The sequence below is a fragment of the Pithys albifrons genome, chromosome 3 (genome assembly GCF_047495875.1).
Source record: "Pithys albifrons albifrons isolate INPA30051 chromosome 3, PitAlb_v1, whole genome shotgun sequence".
Taxonomy (NCBI): domain Eukaryota; kingdom Metazoa; phylum Chordata; class Aves; order Passeriformes; family Thamnophilidae; genus Pithys; species Pithys albifrons.
In genome coordinates, this window is record NC_092460.1 from 6,414,270 (window position 1) to 6,431,105 (window position 16,836).

Consider the following 16,836-nt stretch of genomic DNA (forward strand, 5'->3'; position numbering starts at 1 on the left):
TATTAAAAGGCAACAAAAGCAGCACATATTTACACCTACAGGCTGTACACAAACATACACAGGGCTTCACTGCACATCCATTGCAAAAGAGTGAGATTCTTCAAAATGAGTAAAAAGAAGGTCTCATGTCCCCTGCTCTGGCCCCAGCTATTCAACCCAACCAGCTGAAATGGTTCTGTATCAGGATCTGGTCTCTGAGTTTCCCTTGGATGACTTCTGGTGTTCCATAATAAAGATGAAGGAAGCACTTGGCCACACTGTCACCACTTTAAAAAACGCCCAAAACCACTGAAAATGCAGATACTGCTCTAGGTATTAAATTATTCTCTCTATTCTGGTACATGTGCCAGAAAGCTGGCTCATCGTTCAAGCCCTAACAGTTGGCCATAATAAAAGACATTACTTCTTCCTGTGATCCTTACCTCTCTTACAGCCTTACAGAGGAAGGTAACAGCTACAAGAACATTGCTGCTACTAAATTATTAGAAATTAATACTGTTGATGTGTTCTTTCCTGGGAGCTCAGCTGCCTCCTCCTTTCTATGGGTAATGGTTATCCTCAGGAATACATCTGTGGCTTAGTTTGAAACGTGTCACCTTAAAAATGGGAGAAGGGCAGCTCAGTTTGGTGTTGCAAACATGACACAGGAACACAGCCCAAATCAGGAGGTGCAAAGGCACAAGGATTTTGGCTTTGCAATGAGGTTGTTTCTTGAACAAAAGTCACCTCTGTACATGAGGCAAGAGCTTGGGAACGTTGGTCTTTTGTTGGCATAGCAAAGTCCAAGGAGGCAATTTGCAAAGGGAAATCCTGCCCAGGGCAGCATGATGGGTGTCCTGTGGTGCTCCACATTTTAACAATGTTGGTGTTCCTCATTACCCTCAGAGCCTGTTGTCTGGATGCTGAGACGCAGCTGAAAGCACCTTCAGAGAAGGATGATGGTATGCCTCCTGGTCCTTTACAGAATCAGAGAACTGTTAAGGTTGGAAAAGACCTCTAAAATCATTGATCAGATCCTGGGTCCTTTTCTTTCCATCCATCAAAGATTCTCCTCTATACTACCTTTCTCATTTGGAGTGAGGAATGAGCTCTTCACCCATGACAACAACAAAAAATGTAGAAACATTGTAAACCAGAAATCCTTCTTTATCAGAGTGACAGAACTTCAGCCCACGGGATTTGGTCAGAGAAAAGCAATGTTCTCTCATGCTCCTCACCCACAAACCTCCCAGTCTGCCCTCCACAACTGGAAATGTGGAATTGCTGAATATGAGCACTGGCAAGAACTACAAGTACCCCATCATAAAGTCCAGGCTATCCACTTTACTGCACAGTAATCTGTTTTACTACTTGTATTATAGTGACAGAATTGTTTTCTGCAACCTAGTTCAGATTAAGAAACTGGGGGATAAGACACATTAACTTCTGTGATATATATTGCCAGAGCCTTGGCTGGTATAAAACAGCTTCCTGGGGGAATTAAGCAGAAAGCGAAGAGCAGAAACAGCCTCGGCTGCTGATTTTCAGTTTTAGTCTGAGAAACTGGAACTGCTCTAGTGCTACAAGCTAAAGCCTCAGGTGGCACTGTAAATTTGCATCCGTGCTGTCAAAATCAACACAGCTTCTCCAGTGGAGTTTTGGGTTAGTTAATGTATTTTCAGAAAATCAGCTTCATTTGCATTATTTATGAAATGCAAACATAAGCTCTGTTACACAGTGAGCTGCACATCCCAAAAGCGAGTCCTTACACCAGCGAGCACGACAAGGAAACCAGAACCTACTTCCTGGGAATGTTGCAGACAAAAGCTGTAGACAGTGGAAGCATCAGCTTGTGAATGCCCTGGCAAGGCCCCAGGGCATTCCAGCTGCCCAGAGATCCCAGGACAGGGAGCTGAGAGTCCATCAAAGGGTCAGTCCTCGTGGGGAACATCCCTATGCCTGGATAACAACCCTGCTGCCCTGAGTCCTGGCTCTGAGAGCCACGGCACAGTCCAGAGACAAGGCCAGCGCTGGGAAGGGGATGGCCTTTCTCTGAGGACAACTGAGCAAACAGTATGGCCTGTGCAGACCTGAGGAGAGCTTTTGATCCATGTGGCCACCTTCCAAACTACTGCCATTTACTGCTGCTGGAGCAGGGGAAGGGGTGTGAGGCAAGTTTGGGGGTTTTCTTCTGATGTTGTGATGCCCACACATGACACCAGCAAATGGACCACTGGCCCTTCCAGCCCCTCAGGATATGGACCTGATGCCTCACACAGGGGGAGATGCTCAGTGCCCCCAGCACAGCTCCATGAGTGCAGACTGCACCCCCTGCACATCTGCTCTGTGTCAGTTCTGCCTCACCATGGATTTGGGAAAGGAGGGGAATGGACAAGCCATGCAGTATTTAGTAACGCTATTAGTTACTCAGTTACTAAAAGTTTGGCATTTTTAGAATTTCTTCTTTTTTTTTCAGAACAATTAGCAAAAATCAAGTGTTAAACTATTTTATATTTTTTCAGCCAAGTAAATCAAACTTTGCCACAGAGGCAGTAACAGTTGTAACAGGCACTGCAGCAGAGCCAGACTTGGGCAGCTCACAGGAACTATCCTTGAACAAGAATTTCCAAATCACTGGAGTTGTTCATAAGTTAAACCTGCTCTGGCATTAAATGCCCAGTCAGTCAAATCAGATGTGCTAATATGCTCTTGGGCATGGGCATGTCATTTGCTCCATGTTCTGCAAATTCCCTCCCATGGCCCTGTCTGCAGTCCCTGAGTGACTTGGTGTCTCAGCCTGCGGAGAGAGGGAGGATCAAACTAGCATCAATTTTTTTCCAGAGCAGAGCAGAAGAGGGGAGGACTGATAAATGGACATAACTCTGAGCAACTGCAAGTGGGAAGGTACAAAGGTACAACTGCCTGCAATTAAATCTAACGGTCTTAGATTAACAGTGTTTTACCATCCCCTGCATTACCATGTAATAACATAAGGGAGGGTGAAGTTAAAGAACTGCACAAAAAGGCAGGGGATACTCAATAACTGGGATAAAAGTCCACTACAACACTGGCTTGTACACTCGGAGAGACAGAGGAGGAGGTGAGTTGAAAAGTGAGCAGATGGGAGGGGGCAGAGGTGACCAGAGCAGCACTTCACCTGCTCCAGCAGCAGCTCATTGGCCATGACCTGCACCCTGAGAGGCCCAAGCCCCCCCTCTATGTCCCTGGGAGCAACCCTGCCCAGTGCAGGGTTACTCTGCAGAGCGTGTTCTTCACTTGATCATGCTCAGGCACCAAAGCATCTCTTCCATACTGGGGAAGGGGACAACATTTTTTTATTGGAAGACAAAGGAAAGCTGCCAGCAACCCACAGAGGCAGCCAGGGAGCCCCCAGCCCACTGTTATACTTTGGCACATTTAGTGCAGTGTAACTGAACAGGGAATGGGACAGCAGCACTGGCTCAAGCAGAGGATTTCTCCTTCTACGCCATCTCTTGGGTTTTGCCCTCCAAGTGCTCCACTTGTGGGTTCTCAAATATGAACTCAGCTCCTGCAGAGCTGTACTCTGTGGAACCAAGCCTTCACAGTGGGTTACAACAGAGTCCATTACAATAGGCTCTGTACAATGCACCTTTACTTTCATTAGGAACTGTGCTATCAAAAACCACCACAATGCATTATTAAGCAAAAAAATCCCTTTGTTAAAACAAAGAATATTTTCAAAACTGCTTTAATAGCCAGGATCAACGTTGATGAAGTTTCTTGCAGTCCCAGAACATGGCTCCGATCCACCTCCCATTGCAGATTTAATCAAGGGCAGCCCAAGTTTTTCATTGAGTCATGAAAGCGATATCAAAACCATAAAAAAGAGCAATGTTATGTGCACTGCTTTACAACTGATAAGAACAATTGGCTCTGGTAATTTCATCACTGTGATTATAAGCTGCCACAATAAACAAGCAGCTACTTCATTTATTACTCTATTCCATGCTCAGCTCTGGCTGGCTGAAACCCAGACCCAGCTATTTCACACCGGCCTATCCTCAGGGCTTTGCCCCTGATGCCCATGGAAATTTTTCATTGGTAATCTTATTTCTGGGTAGGTGTCCACCACTGCTACCCTCAGCAACACGCTGGGTCTCAGCCCTGCTGCTACTTCACAGTCTCCTGGCTACAAAGTTACTGAGTTGAGTCAAAGTAAGGCCGTAGGATGCCAGTGTTGCCCATCCCACTGCCACTTGGATACAGGGAATAGGGCAGGTGATGCCTTTTGGGGAATAGAGTTGCTGCATGACAGGACCAAGGCCACATTTTGTTCAGTGTCAGAGAAAGCCCCTGATGCGCAGCTTGTGGCTGGCAGTGTCCTGGGGAAGGGGATGCAGCAATGGGACACACCATACTGTGTCTCAGCCTCTGGTGCACAGAGGTCCTTGTGGGTCTTGCATAACACTGTGCCCATATTTAGTGGAACATGTCCTGTTTTGAAAAGCAAAAAAGGTGCTCCAATCCCAACTGGAAATTGGGAATGTCAGCACCAAACTGGTCACAGATTACATTTTCAAAGGTATTTGGAGACCTCCACAGGCCAAAAAAGCACCTAGAAGGGTCAAAAGAATCCTGCACCCACTGAGCCCAGTGGTCTGTCTCAACCAACATCAACTTACTAAAAAAAAAAAAATTCCCTTTATACTCCACATATGACTTCTTTGCTTGAGTGCACGTCAGGAAACGATCAGAAAGCAAAGCTGTGGATGGTGCCCGTGCACATGGACACCGCTGCTGCTCTCCCTCTCCACTGACCCAGAGTGCGGAGTTCTGGCTCCTTTCTGCTTTCACTCCGCGCCGCGAGGGCTGGTGCAGGACCACTCACCTGCGCCGTACGTCGTGGCCAACATGATGGAGGAGATCCACGCCACCTCGCTATAGGACGTGCCAAAGAAATCCTGGATTTCTTTGAAGAAGATGGCTAAGCCCTTGGGGAAGGCGTACGCGAAGCCGATCGACACGAACGCTCCGAACACGACCATCCAGCCCCAGCCGCCGTCCGGCGGGACCGGCGCTCGCCCCGCGCTGGCGGGGGGCGGCATGGCCGGGGGGCGAGGGGCGCCCACGCTCCTCGGGGAGCCCTGGAATACAAAGTGCAGAGTTGCCGGGTCAGGATGCTGCTCCCTTGGACTTCTAGACTCAGGGTGCTGCTGCTCCAGACCCCTGTCCTGCAGTGCTACTCCTTCGCCCCGAATGCTGTTATCCAGGTCCCAGGGTGCTGCTCGCCCAGTCCTGGAATGCTGTTGTCCCAGTGCCAGAGTGCGGCTCCCCTGGGCCCCCAGTTCCGGGATGCTGCTCCCCCTGACCCCAATCTGCAGCGACACGGCCGTACCAACACACCTTCAGCCTAGTGAGTCCCGTCCCGTGCCGAGCCCACCCGAGCCGTTCGTGTGGCCATTTAACGCCAAGCCCGGGGGCCCCGTGTCACCGTCCCCCGGGCAGCGGTGCAGAAATGCCACGTGGAATTGGGTAAAACCAGAAACAGCGGCTCCCGTCCGCCGCCCCGCCCCGCTCGTGCCTGCCCAGCCCTCGGGACACTCGTGTGACGAGGGACCCGCACCCCGACCTACCTGCGGAGCGCGGCGCCAGCACCGACCCCGCGTGACGGGACAGACGGACGGGAGGGACGCAGGGCCAGCCCCCCCGGTGGACGGGACGGGCACCAAACCTCCCCCGGGAGTGACATCCCTTTCCGCTTCTCCCCTTCCCCCGTGTTTTCCTCGCCCCCCGCGCTTGCAACAGCACCAGCCACCCCGCGGGCGTTAATTAGACCACCCTCAGTTACTTCATGGAAATTGTTCTTTCGCGCCTGCCCAAGCCCCCTGGGCTTCCATCAGCATCCCTCTTCTTTTCTGCTCCATACCAAGTTGCAGGCTGCTCTCCTGCCTCAAGACCACACCATCATCATAAAACAAACAAACAGAAAAACCCAAACAAACAAACAAAACACCACAAAAAACCCGGAAAATTACTTTTTACACAGACAGATGGGGATAGGACAAGAGGGAACAGTTTTACGCTGAAAGAGGGGAGACTTCGGTTAGATGTTGGGAGGATATTGTTCACTATGAGGGTGGTGAGGCCCTGGCACAGGTTGCCCGGGGAAGCTGTGGCTGCCCCATCCCTGGAAGTGTTCAAGGCCAAGATGGATGGGGCTTTCAGCAACCTGGTCTAGTGGAAAGTGTCTCTGTCCATGGCAGGAAGTAGGAACGTGATGATATTTAACGTCCCTTCCAACCCAATTCCCATTTTTCTATATGCATAATGAAGCCAGAACAGACAGGGGGGGAAATCAAGGCCTTGCTCTGTAGTTTTCCTGGCACAGTTAATCTAGAGCTTTAAAATCTCACAACCCATCCATAAGATTTTTTATTACTGCCATTTCTTTCTTCCTATAAAACTAAGTAAACTCAAAATGACCAGAAGACCTTTGCTCTCAGGTGTGGGGCCACAGTGTGATGACCTGGAAAGCTTTGCTGTGGTACAGCTCTGACCCACTTTATGGGATGTAAGGATACTGGCATTCACAATTGTTTCAGCAACTGGTTTCTGTGCTCTGCCAAAATTAAAAAAGACCAAAATTAAATAAGCACAGTTGAGATTGAACTTGGCACATCCATAGCAACAGGATGGAAGATGGGAGGGCAGAAGGAAACACCCAGGAGCAGAGGGATGAAGGAGCAGGTACAACTCAAGCCATGGAAGCTCCAACTCCGAGTTGCAAGATGAGAATTTCCTTTAGAAATACTAAATTGGGTGTCATGCTAAAGAATGTCCCCTGCAGGACAGCCTTAGGTAAATGTTCACACAAACTGGTGGCAAACTCAAAACCGGAGCAGGAAACCAGATGCAGCAGGAGATTCTGGGGGCAAACAAATGATTTCTAAAAATGTCTAAACATGATTAGTGTTTGCACTCAGGTTGCTGCTCTAAAGAGAAGCTCACAAGCAAAGCACAACAGCCTGAAGGCAGAGAGTGGGAGGACTGACAGTACAAATCCTGGGCTCACTAGGTCAAAAAGGACTTCCTAGCAATTTAGGGATCCTTGGGCTCCTCTCACAGTCACTGCCTCTGCCAGTGCTCCCCCTCCTTTTCGGAGCACGCTGTCCCCCAGAGCCGGGCTCTGCTCCCTCATCCACTGACAGCAGTTGCTTCCTGGAGGGCAGGTTTTTTAATTTGCTGGCAAGCGGCAACAAAATTGATTAAAATTGCAAAGTACCTTTTCAAATGACTCATTTCCCTATCACAGTGCTCCATGTAAATAAGTGACTGTTAGTGTATTCCCAGTGCTCCACTCCAGAGCTGTTGAAAGAAGAGAGACAAACCAGGAAAAGGGGTCAGGAGCAAGGCAGAATCTTCATCTCTTCCTCTCACCCAAAAAGGGACCATTTTCCAGTCTTTGCAAAGCTTTCTGTGACAGTTCCCATGTCATGACTTTTTAAATCAATTCAGTTACTGAAGCCCAAAGTTTGGTGAACAATCTTTAAAATCACAGAATCATAGAATGGTTTGAATCAGAACATATCAAACCCCTGCCATGGGCAGGAACACCTCCCCCTAGACCAGGTTACTCAAAGTCCTTTACAACCTGTTCTTGGACACTTCTAGGGGTGAGGCATCCACAACTTCTCTGGCAACCTGTGCCAGGGCCTCACCAATCTCATAGAAGAAAAAAAAGTGGGGATGAAAACACCCTGGGCTCCCTCAGGAGTGGAAAGCATTCCTATTTATTCTCAGTAGACCCCTTTGGTATTTGGAAATAATTTTAGTCAAAGCCTTTAATGCAAAGCATTTATGACAGCCAAATTTAGGAGCTACAACTGTATAACTCCATGTTTTTCCTTTGTTGAGTCTTTGAAAGTCAGTTAGAAGCTTTAGAAATTGCTTCCACCTTGAAAAAAAATCTGTAACTAGTTCTGCTACACAAAATCAGCATCTGGTAAGTGAACACTGAAAGAGGTAGTTCTGCACTTCTTTAAAGCATCCGTGACTCTCACTTCCATGGCACACCCCATTTCTCAAAACTACTCCATTGTCATGTTCCATTTGCTCAAAAACTGCAGCAGCAGTGAAAAGCAATTCATAACCACAGCAAAAATGGAGCTCCTGAATTAATGAGTGAGGTTACAGGCAGCAATTGTCTGCAAAACCAAAGGATTGGACCTCACAGCCCGGGATGCAATACCAGCAGTTTCCTTAGTGCAGTCTTAGGAGGGAAAAATCCCAGTCCTCCAAGAATAGGCCCACACATTTATGTTCTTAATGACATTAACTTTTTCAAGGGATCAATCCATACTAATAAAGGAACAGATTTCAGTTCAGCAAAATTGTAGGCTCTGGACCTCAACAATTTGCCACCATGAAATGCCAGCTGAGGGACAAGAGCAGCAGTTCCTTCCCCTGACAAGTGCAGAATTTCCCTTATACCCCACATTCTCCTCAACACTGAGCATGACCAGGCTGATAAAACACATTCCTCAGTATTTATTATTTACCTCAGTGGTAAATCCCTGAAAGCTGGAGGTCTTGTGTTCCTCCACAAGACCTCCAGCATTCAGGGATTTACTACTAATAATTTCATGCTTGAGTTTTTAATTAAAGGGAACCTAACTCTGGCTGGTGCTCCTGGGGCACTAAGCAGCAGGAGGGATGCAAGCAGCACCCCACCAGTGCAGCACCCACATGTGCTCCAAGTGGGACACATGGCCAATCCACATCCCTTGACATCTCTATGGCTATTTGGGGGGGAGTTTTAATTTCCATCCAGCCTCTTTGCTGCTGTGTGAGATGTTCTGCTGCAGGCAGAGCCACCAGCCACTCACCCCCCTGCACCTGGTGAGTGGGTTGCACTGCATGGAGCCAGGTGATGTTGGTGCTGGCAGTGCTTGAAACCACACGGGACCCTGGCAGAGCCTCATGGCTTTGCCTTTCCCCAAGTAATGTTTTACAAGGGAGTCAAGGAGAGGTCAAAATAGAAAGTTATGAAATGTCAAACTTGCTTTTTGCTAAACCCCAGTATTAACATTGGGAAGGCCAGACAGGCAGAAGGACTCATATGTCATGAAATAAGTCCCTCCAGAGCCAGCAAACCTCTTAGACAGCCCCAGTCCTGTATCTGTGCCATCAAACCAGCCAGGTGCATGAAGCATCACTGCAGGATGAGCTGGTTTCCTGGAGACAACAGAATAAACCAAGCAGTAACTTCACTACTTCTGTTTTCCCCCTGTTGCAAGAGTTTAATCAGTAGCCGAAACCAAAGCATTTTTTTGGTAAAAAGGTGGTGACAATTAATCTAAATCTAATAACTGGAATGTTTTCACTGGGGAATTAAAACAAATTATTCCTTTGCTATTGCATCTTTGTCTCATTTACATTTTAATCCCAGAAGGATCTTCCTCTGTTATATTTGGAAAATGACTGCATAGAAAGGGAAAAACAACATGGTTGAAAGTACTTAAAGATGCATCCAGAATTTAGCTATTAACTTTTATGGCAGAAGTGTGACTGTGCCAAGCCCTAAATGGCTGAAAATTAGAAAAAATACTGTGGCTTTTTCCAAACACTGCTGAATGCAGAGCCTGATGCTGTTTCAGATTGTGCACACAAGGACAGGCAAACAGCTGGGGCAGAAGGTTTGTTGAAGGTGTAATTACACATTAGCCAGAGCAGAGCAGGTCACTGTCATTTGTACCGGGAGTAGAGAGGACTCTTCTCTGGTGACACCCCATGAGACGGAAACCTCTGCCTTCCACCCTATGGCTCTCCATTGGCAGACTCCAGTCTTGCACAGGATGACGAGTTCATATCTTTTTGCTCAAGGTAAACACATAGCAAATAAAGGCACTTAAATGCTGCCAAAGTAAAATCGGTGGGATATCCCACCTTATTCCAGTCTGTCTTATCTACGTTACCTGCCCATGACTACTGATGGAAATATTCTTGTGAGAGTTTCCTTACTTCAGTGAAAAGGAAGCAAATGAGCAAAAATCTGCAGCTTAGACTGTCAAAACTAATCCAAGGAATTGTGACACATCCAGCCCCTCCACCAACACCATCTCCCAGGCATGGCCCCCAGCAGCTGTGCTACATGTGGGCTCAGAGGACGACTGCAGTCTCCAGCCCATCTTCAAGTAAATCCTCAAGGAGTTGTCAACAGGGCAGAAAGAAGATCAGCTGCCTCAGGGCTGCCTGAATAATGCTTCAGCAAGGGGGAGAGCTCTAAATCTCATTAATAATCTCATGATGTCAGAGAGGAGAGATTTTGCAGGGCCACTGTGAAGAGTGATTCCCACTGTAGAGCAGGAAAAACCTGGAACTGCAGTGTTGACTATGCCTGAAACAAAGGTCAGTGGCTCAGGGACACAGAGATGTCACACCAGTTTGCAAGTAACCTCTGGGACTCTGCTGTTTGCAGATCATAGTACTCTGAGTCATAATATAATGCAGGTATTTTCCCCAAAAATTAACCCCACTTCACCCAAGTTTTAAGGTATTGGAGAGATAGTCAATTAAACCTACAGAAAAATATCATAAAGAGGTAGCTGGGGCTTTTTCGTTTGGTTGGGTTTTTTCCCCCCATCAAAACTTGGACCAGTCACTGTAACTCCACGAGGGCTTCTGCTTTTGACATGAGTTTCCCCAAGAAATCTTCCTGTGGGACTGCAGCATTCTGGGAGCAGGTACTGCTGTTTGCTGCATTTGTGTAGGACACCTTGGATCTGCTTCAAGGACAAGTATGCACCGAGCAGAAGCCAATCTCATCTGGCTTCTCACCATCACTAGTGGGGCTGCTGGGCACTGAGAGCAAGTGGGAAGCAGGAGGGCAGGATCAAGGCTGCAGTTGCTCTGCACATAACCAGATTCTCTTGGTGGGGAGAAACCCAGCAAGCTCCTTATTAGCCTTCAAATTCAGTTAAATGCTGGGATATGAAAACAATAGACAGACTCACACCTAGGAAGAGTGGAGGGGTGCAGATAGCTGTGTGTAACATCACTGTGCCCTTATCACAGTGTGATGCAATGCACAGTATTGCTGTAGGTAAACTCAGCCTGGCCCTTGTGCCTGGATTTTCTGTGTTGCTTTGTCCTGCTGGCTGACCCCTTGATCTGATCCAGTGGATCAAGCATGATGCTTTAGTATTAACCTTCAAGGTCTTGTAGAGATAGTTCTTTAGGAACTTGTTGAACTTTTGATGTTGTACATCCATGTTACCCCACAAGATATAACCGGGAGACTTTTTAGTGCAAGTGCAGTATTTACTCAAAGCTTGCTGCAATCCTGGGTTTACAGATTCGTCTTCCCAAGAGCCCCCAAAATGCCACAGAAATGACTCCTTATAAGACAGGCTTCAAAGATGCACCTATTATCTGGATCAAGTTTACAGGGCACTCCATCACTTTACATTCCTGGAGATCTTTGGAAAAGCCCCTTTTCCCCAGTGCTGTGCTTGGTGTTCAAATTTGCCAGGTTTCTAGTGCTATAGTTCAGTAGATCAGGCTTTGCAGCTGAAAGATGAAACCCTGGCTCCACTAAAGGTGATGGCAAGGTGTCTGCTGACTTCGGTGCAGCCCAAGCTTCACCCAGAAATGATATTCAATGTTTGTTTAAGAATTTTTTTTCTAATTACTCTAGTCCAAAGAAACACATGCTCTCCCAAACAACTACTTTGTATACAGGAAGCTGTAGCACCTCTAAATATTGTAAAAGGCTGGTTGGGGTTTGAAGGGATCCCCTGCATCCCCTCAGTCATTCTGGGTAGGCTTTGCTGGTGCTTTTCTCCTGCCTCAAACACAGTGTGCAGCTTCACTGGGTGCCACAGAATTGCTGTAGGCTTATGCTGCTGGAGCTGAAAGGAAGATCAAACTGAGTATTCAATTACTTATTCACTCGAAGATATTTATTCACTGAGATGAAACTCCTAAATCTGTTGTTATTATTGCCATTCCTTCTTCTATTACTACTAGCATGCTGCTGCTTTCAGATCTATGGAGATGTCAACACCATTTACTGGAAGCAACAAGTGAAAGATGAGAACATGACAGGGAAGTGTTTAGAATTATGAATCATTGGCAAGAACAGAGGACACAATTGATGTTCCTTAATTCTAGAAGAGTCTATAATCATTACACAGGGATTCTTCCAAAGAGTTATCTTTTTCCAAGATCTATTTCTTTCATAGGTTGATTGGGGTTTTTTTAAACCCAGATGTTGCAGGGATTTAAAAACTGAGGGAGGTAAAGAGCAACAGCTACAATAGCACAGCCAGAATACCCCAAGAAGAAAAGTGCTCTTGGCAGCAATGAACACAGGTATTTGTGAAAGGGACAGGACCCCCATGCCAGCATCAAGTTCTTAGTCCAAAGTCTGTGCGAAGGTAAATGTAATGCTGAAAAAGAAAAGTCAGCTTGTTTCATAGCATCTTACAATTTCTGCTTGTGCTGACATCCTCCTGTTGTTCCATGTGGCACCTGGGGAAGCCAGGCACTTGCACACACAACTGTAGTTCACAATGACAGCTCTGCAGCAATAAGATTTCATAAAAGTCTGTAAGATGGGAAGATCAGTGCTGAAAGCCATAAGTTTTACAGTGTAATGGCTCCTTCCCCCACCACAATCACTGACAGCAGTTCCCTTGCTGTGCTTTCCTCTGTATCCTTTTCCAGGTGTCAAGGGCCCCAGCTCAGGGAATATGGAGAATGAAAAGCCCGAAATCTCAACCACCCTGAGACATGTCCAGCATCTGGTGCTCAGTTTCAGACATCCAGCTTTCAGAGAGTCCTGAGCAGCCACCCTGAGGAAATGAGCCCTCTAAATGAATCTCCCTTCAGTCTCTCTCCTGACATGAAACCACCGGAGCCAAACAGCGGCCAGAGGGTACACATTCATTGTTTCAAGGGGAAATCAGTGCTCAGCAGAGCTGCTGATTAAATCCCCCTGGAAGTGAACTATTCTGTCCACCTGCAGCTGCAGACCAGGACCCAGGGAGACCAATGAAGCTACTTCGCTGCTCAGCTGATCAGATCCAGCCAGACCTGAAAAGGCACTTTCTGCACGAGGGGAAACAGCTCATCCCTCACAGCTCCCTGGTCACATACATCTCCTTTCACCTTAATCCATCCCATATCAGATGACAAGACAGCTCTTTTTTTTTATTGCCGTGTAAAACCAGTTCCCAAAGTACATGAGTACACAGGGTGTACCCAAAGTCTGCACTGCATGACCAAGAAGTCTCCAAACCACTCTGTCCTGCAGGCAAGGGGGTACCAGGAGAATCCCTCCATCTACAACCTTTTTTGTAGTAGTCTTCCCAAAAGCATGTGCCAGTGACCTTGTTTGAGGAAGAATACATGTTTGGGTAGATATGAGTTGTGTGGCTATTCTTGTATTCTTAAGTGTTAATCCTTTTACCTTTCACCCTTGCAAAACAAACTAAGAACCATCAGAAATATGCTCAGAGCCCAGATTTAACCATCAGCATATGAACCTCAAAGGCATTAGCAAACTAAAAGTCCTCTACTATTAACAGCAAGATACACACTGGCTACTCAGATCAAAGTGACAGACTGATACCTGGCACCAGCACCTGAGGGAAACATCCCTCTGAGAATATGCACTTGATGATTTCATTACGAGGACAAGAGATGCCTTCCCACAACAGCAACTTCTGCAGCCAAGGCACAAGAAAAAAAAATCCAATGAACATTTTGACTTAAAGTAACCAGTGAACATTTTTGTTCTTGCAGAAAGATTCTGAAGAGAAATGTCGAAAACATCATCCCTTGATTATTTTCAGCAAAGTTTTAGCAGCACATTTAGGGAAAAACATATCTGAATGCTATCTCAAGATATACATGCACATATCCCATGTCTGTTTGACAGCAAAGCTTAGATTTCAAGTTTCCAGCAACTCCTCTACAATCATGAGTGCAAGGGACATGTTTGTTTCAAAAAGAAAGACAAGAATAGAAACAGAACAGAAAAACAATACCAAGTATGCTGAAATAACTGTACAAGACTCAAATAATTCCACCACAGCCAAGTCTCCACCCACACAGAGCAAGATTTCTGATGAAATAATAATTGATGACTTTATATATGTTGTCAATAAAATACTCAGCACTACTCGTTTTCTCAGTTTTGCCAATGTACATAATCAGAAAACAGACAGCCAAACTTGCAGTTAGCACTTTTCAAGAACTTTCTCAAAGAAATATATTCTCCCCTTCTGGTGCAGAGATGAGACCACCTCCTTCCCAAAGGAAACCACAATCTTGCTTCACTTACCTCCTCCATAGGTGGTAGCACACATGATGGATGTTGTCCAGGCAATCTGGCTGTAGGAGATGCTGTAAACAGCCTGGAGCTCTTTAAAGTAGATTGTGAAAGCTTTAGGAAAGGTATATGCAAACCCAATTGAGATGGAGGCTCCAAACACCACAACCCAGCCCCATCCACCGTCAGGGGGGACATAGCCCAGGTCCGAAAGGACTGGAGGAGACATGGTCAGAGCTGATTTCAGAGCAAAACCCTCTTCCCAGTGTCCTGCAGAGCAGAGATATGTGTTTTATACAGAATATGCATATGGTGTAAGCAGGCATCATTTTAAAGCACAATTAAATAATTTACAGTTACAGAGGATCACCCACTCTTGAACCTTTGATCTTTCTGCTGCCTATTAACATTTCTACTGTTCAATTTTAACACAACCAAGAACATTTTTCCCCCTCCAATAACCCTGTCTAGACCTTCCACCTGTATTTTAAATACATACCTTCAAAATACTCGCATGGCCTCCATGTTCAGGGATGAACCCCAGTCACAACTGAAGTTAATGCCTCCACTTTCTGTTCTTTACCACATCCAGCCAGTGGCTTGGTGTCCCACTTCAGGAGATGACTTGTGGAGGTAACTCCTGTCACAATCCCTCTGGACAGAACCAGGTGCTCCTCCAGTTGTCCTGTTTTTAGAGTAAACGTTTAACTGTGTATCTTTCAGATGTGGGTGGAAATCCTCATGGTTTGATGTTATTCCTGCTTAAATGAACAATTCTCATGACATGAGCTGCAGATGAACAGCCTCTCTGTGTTCAGCCCCATGTTCTGCAGGGGGACAAGGCTCTCCTGGCTGTTTGCTTCCCTCAGACTAACAACCAAACTGAGCAGCTGCTTGCAAAGGAGTCTCTTTCTACTTAGGGGCAGCAATTCCACTCATGCCTGTTGCCTGCCAGGTTAGCAGATTATGCTCAGGAACAACACAGACCAAAGAGGGCATTCACTCATTTGCATTCTTCCCATTTTCTTTGGCCATTAAAATAAAATGAGGGTAAAAAGGAAAAAAGTGCCTCTCAGGAGTTAATCCACAAGCCTTCTATCAAGGTCAAAGTATTAAACCAGAGGGGAGAGGAGTAGATCCTACAGCAAAGGGTGGCAGATTGGTGCACCTGCATCTTTTTGGACAAAAGGTGGCTTTGTGCCTCTATATATTGCAAACTCAGAAACAAGAGAAGCTGACAGGAAAGGGCATCATCAGAGCTAATGGGAAATAGCAGGCACATCTGGGAACATTTTGCTGAACCTTAGAGGCAGCAGTCAGCTAGCTAGGGAGAGACAGAGCTTTACTTATCTTGTAAAAAAATCCCCAATAAACCAAAAAACAAAACCCAAAACTCTACACCATAGGAAAAGTAAAGTACAATTTGCAACTATTTGAGAGTGCACTGGGGACATCAGCACTAAGGAGAGACAGAACCATTCTCTTATGGGGCATTGCCCCTTCACTACCACCTTCTTAGTCATGACTTTGTAATTTGAAAGTGAGAGTTGTCTTTGTATAGCCATGATCTGGTACAAATTTGCTTGTTGACTCTCTCTCATTTTACCTCCCTTTCCTTTTTGTGAGGTTATACAAGTCTGGACTACTCATTTCTCCTCTTACCATTCCCTATAGGCTTCCTGCTTTATTCCCATTCCTTTATTTAGACTTAGTTAGTCATTAGTCACATCTGGATCTTCTCTCTTCACTATTCTCCCCTCCTCTTCAGGAGACTGAGGCTACTAATAACTTCAAAATAAAGAAATTTCAAGTCTCTTGCACAATCAAGGCCCTTACATTTCAGTCCAGCTGATATTACCATCTCCCTTCCCTGATTTATTGAACTGCTGTCTTTTGGAACCAACACACACAATCACAGTCTGCATTCTGTAAACCAGATCAACGGGGCACTATTCTTGGATTATACAATTATTTTCTACAACATTTGCTTTATTCTTTTGGGGCTGTTCTTTTGTTAAATGAGAGCACCATGAAAAATCAAACCCAAGTCTAATGCGGCTTCTCCTGTTGGGCCAGGGACTCCCTGGAGCCAGGTTTCCCTCAAGCCAAGCCCCCATACTCCACACACACACACTCACTAACCACTGTCCATGGGACTCCTCCCTCTCCGGCAGAGGCGGGCAGTGCTCCGACTCCCTTCCCTTCGGAATGTCAGTGGCTGACTCCCTTGGCAATGACCTGCTCAGCTTTTAAAGCCACCTGCTGACCTCACCCCCCACCCCACAGGCAGCTGAGATCAAAGATTGAGATCAGAGGCTCTACTCTCAGATGTAAAACCTTTCAGTAACTTGGAACACCCACTGTCACCCACCCCTCACCTTACATCCAAAGGCTACTGTGTCCCAGAACACCTAACTATTCATGAACAGGGATGGCCCTTCACCCACAAGGAACAAATCCAATTCCATTTGCAGTGCTTGGAATGTTGGCCTCCCAGGTCTCTGTGGATGTTAATAAATTGACAGATATCACTTTTCCTC

At 46.3% G+C, this 16,836-nt stretch overlaps 1 protein-coding gene across 4 annotated transcripts in view; it reads right to left on the reverse strand.

The window, feature by feature from the left end:
- The window catches only part of LOC139669689 (monocarboxylate transporter 2-like), a 36,502-nt gene extending 19,991 nt beyond the window's left edge, over window positions 1–16,511 (reverse strand). The window contains exons 1-3 of one of the 4 annotated variants that reach the window (XM_071550288.1): window positions 16,439–16,511; window positions 14,796–14,981; window positions 14,309–14,389 (exon numbers count right to left, since the gene is read on the reverse strand). In XM_071550288.1, coding sequence (XP_071406389.1) covers window positions 14,309–14,333 — 25 coding nt within the window. In that variant the 5' untranslated portion in view covers window positions 14,334–14,389; window positions 14,796–14,981; window positions 16,439–16,511. Of the gene's footprint in view, window positions 1–4,849; window positions 5,106–5,364; window positions 5,511–5,594; window positions 5,641–14,308; window positions 14,567–14,795; window positions 14,982–16,438 lie in introns of those variants that run through there. The other 3 variants (XM_071550287.1, XM_071550286.1, XM_071550285.1) reach the window with 3 other exon arrangements.
- Window positions 16,512–16,836: the final 325 nt, after the last annotated feature.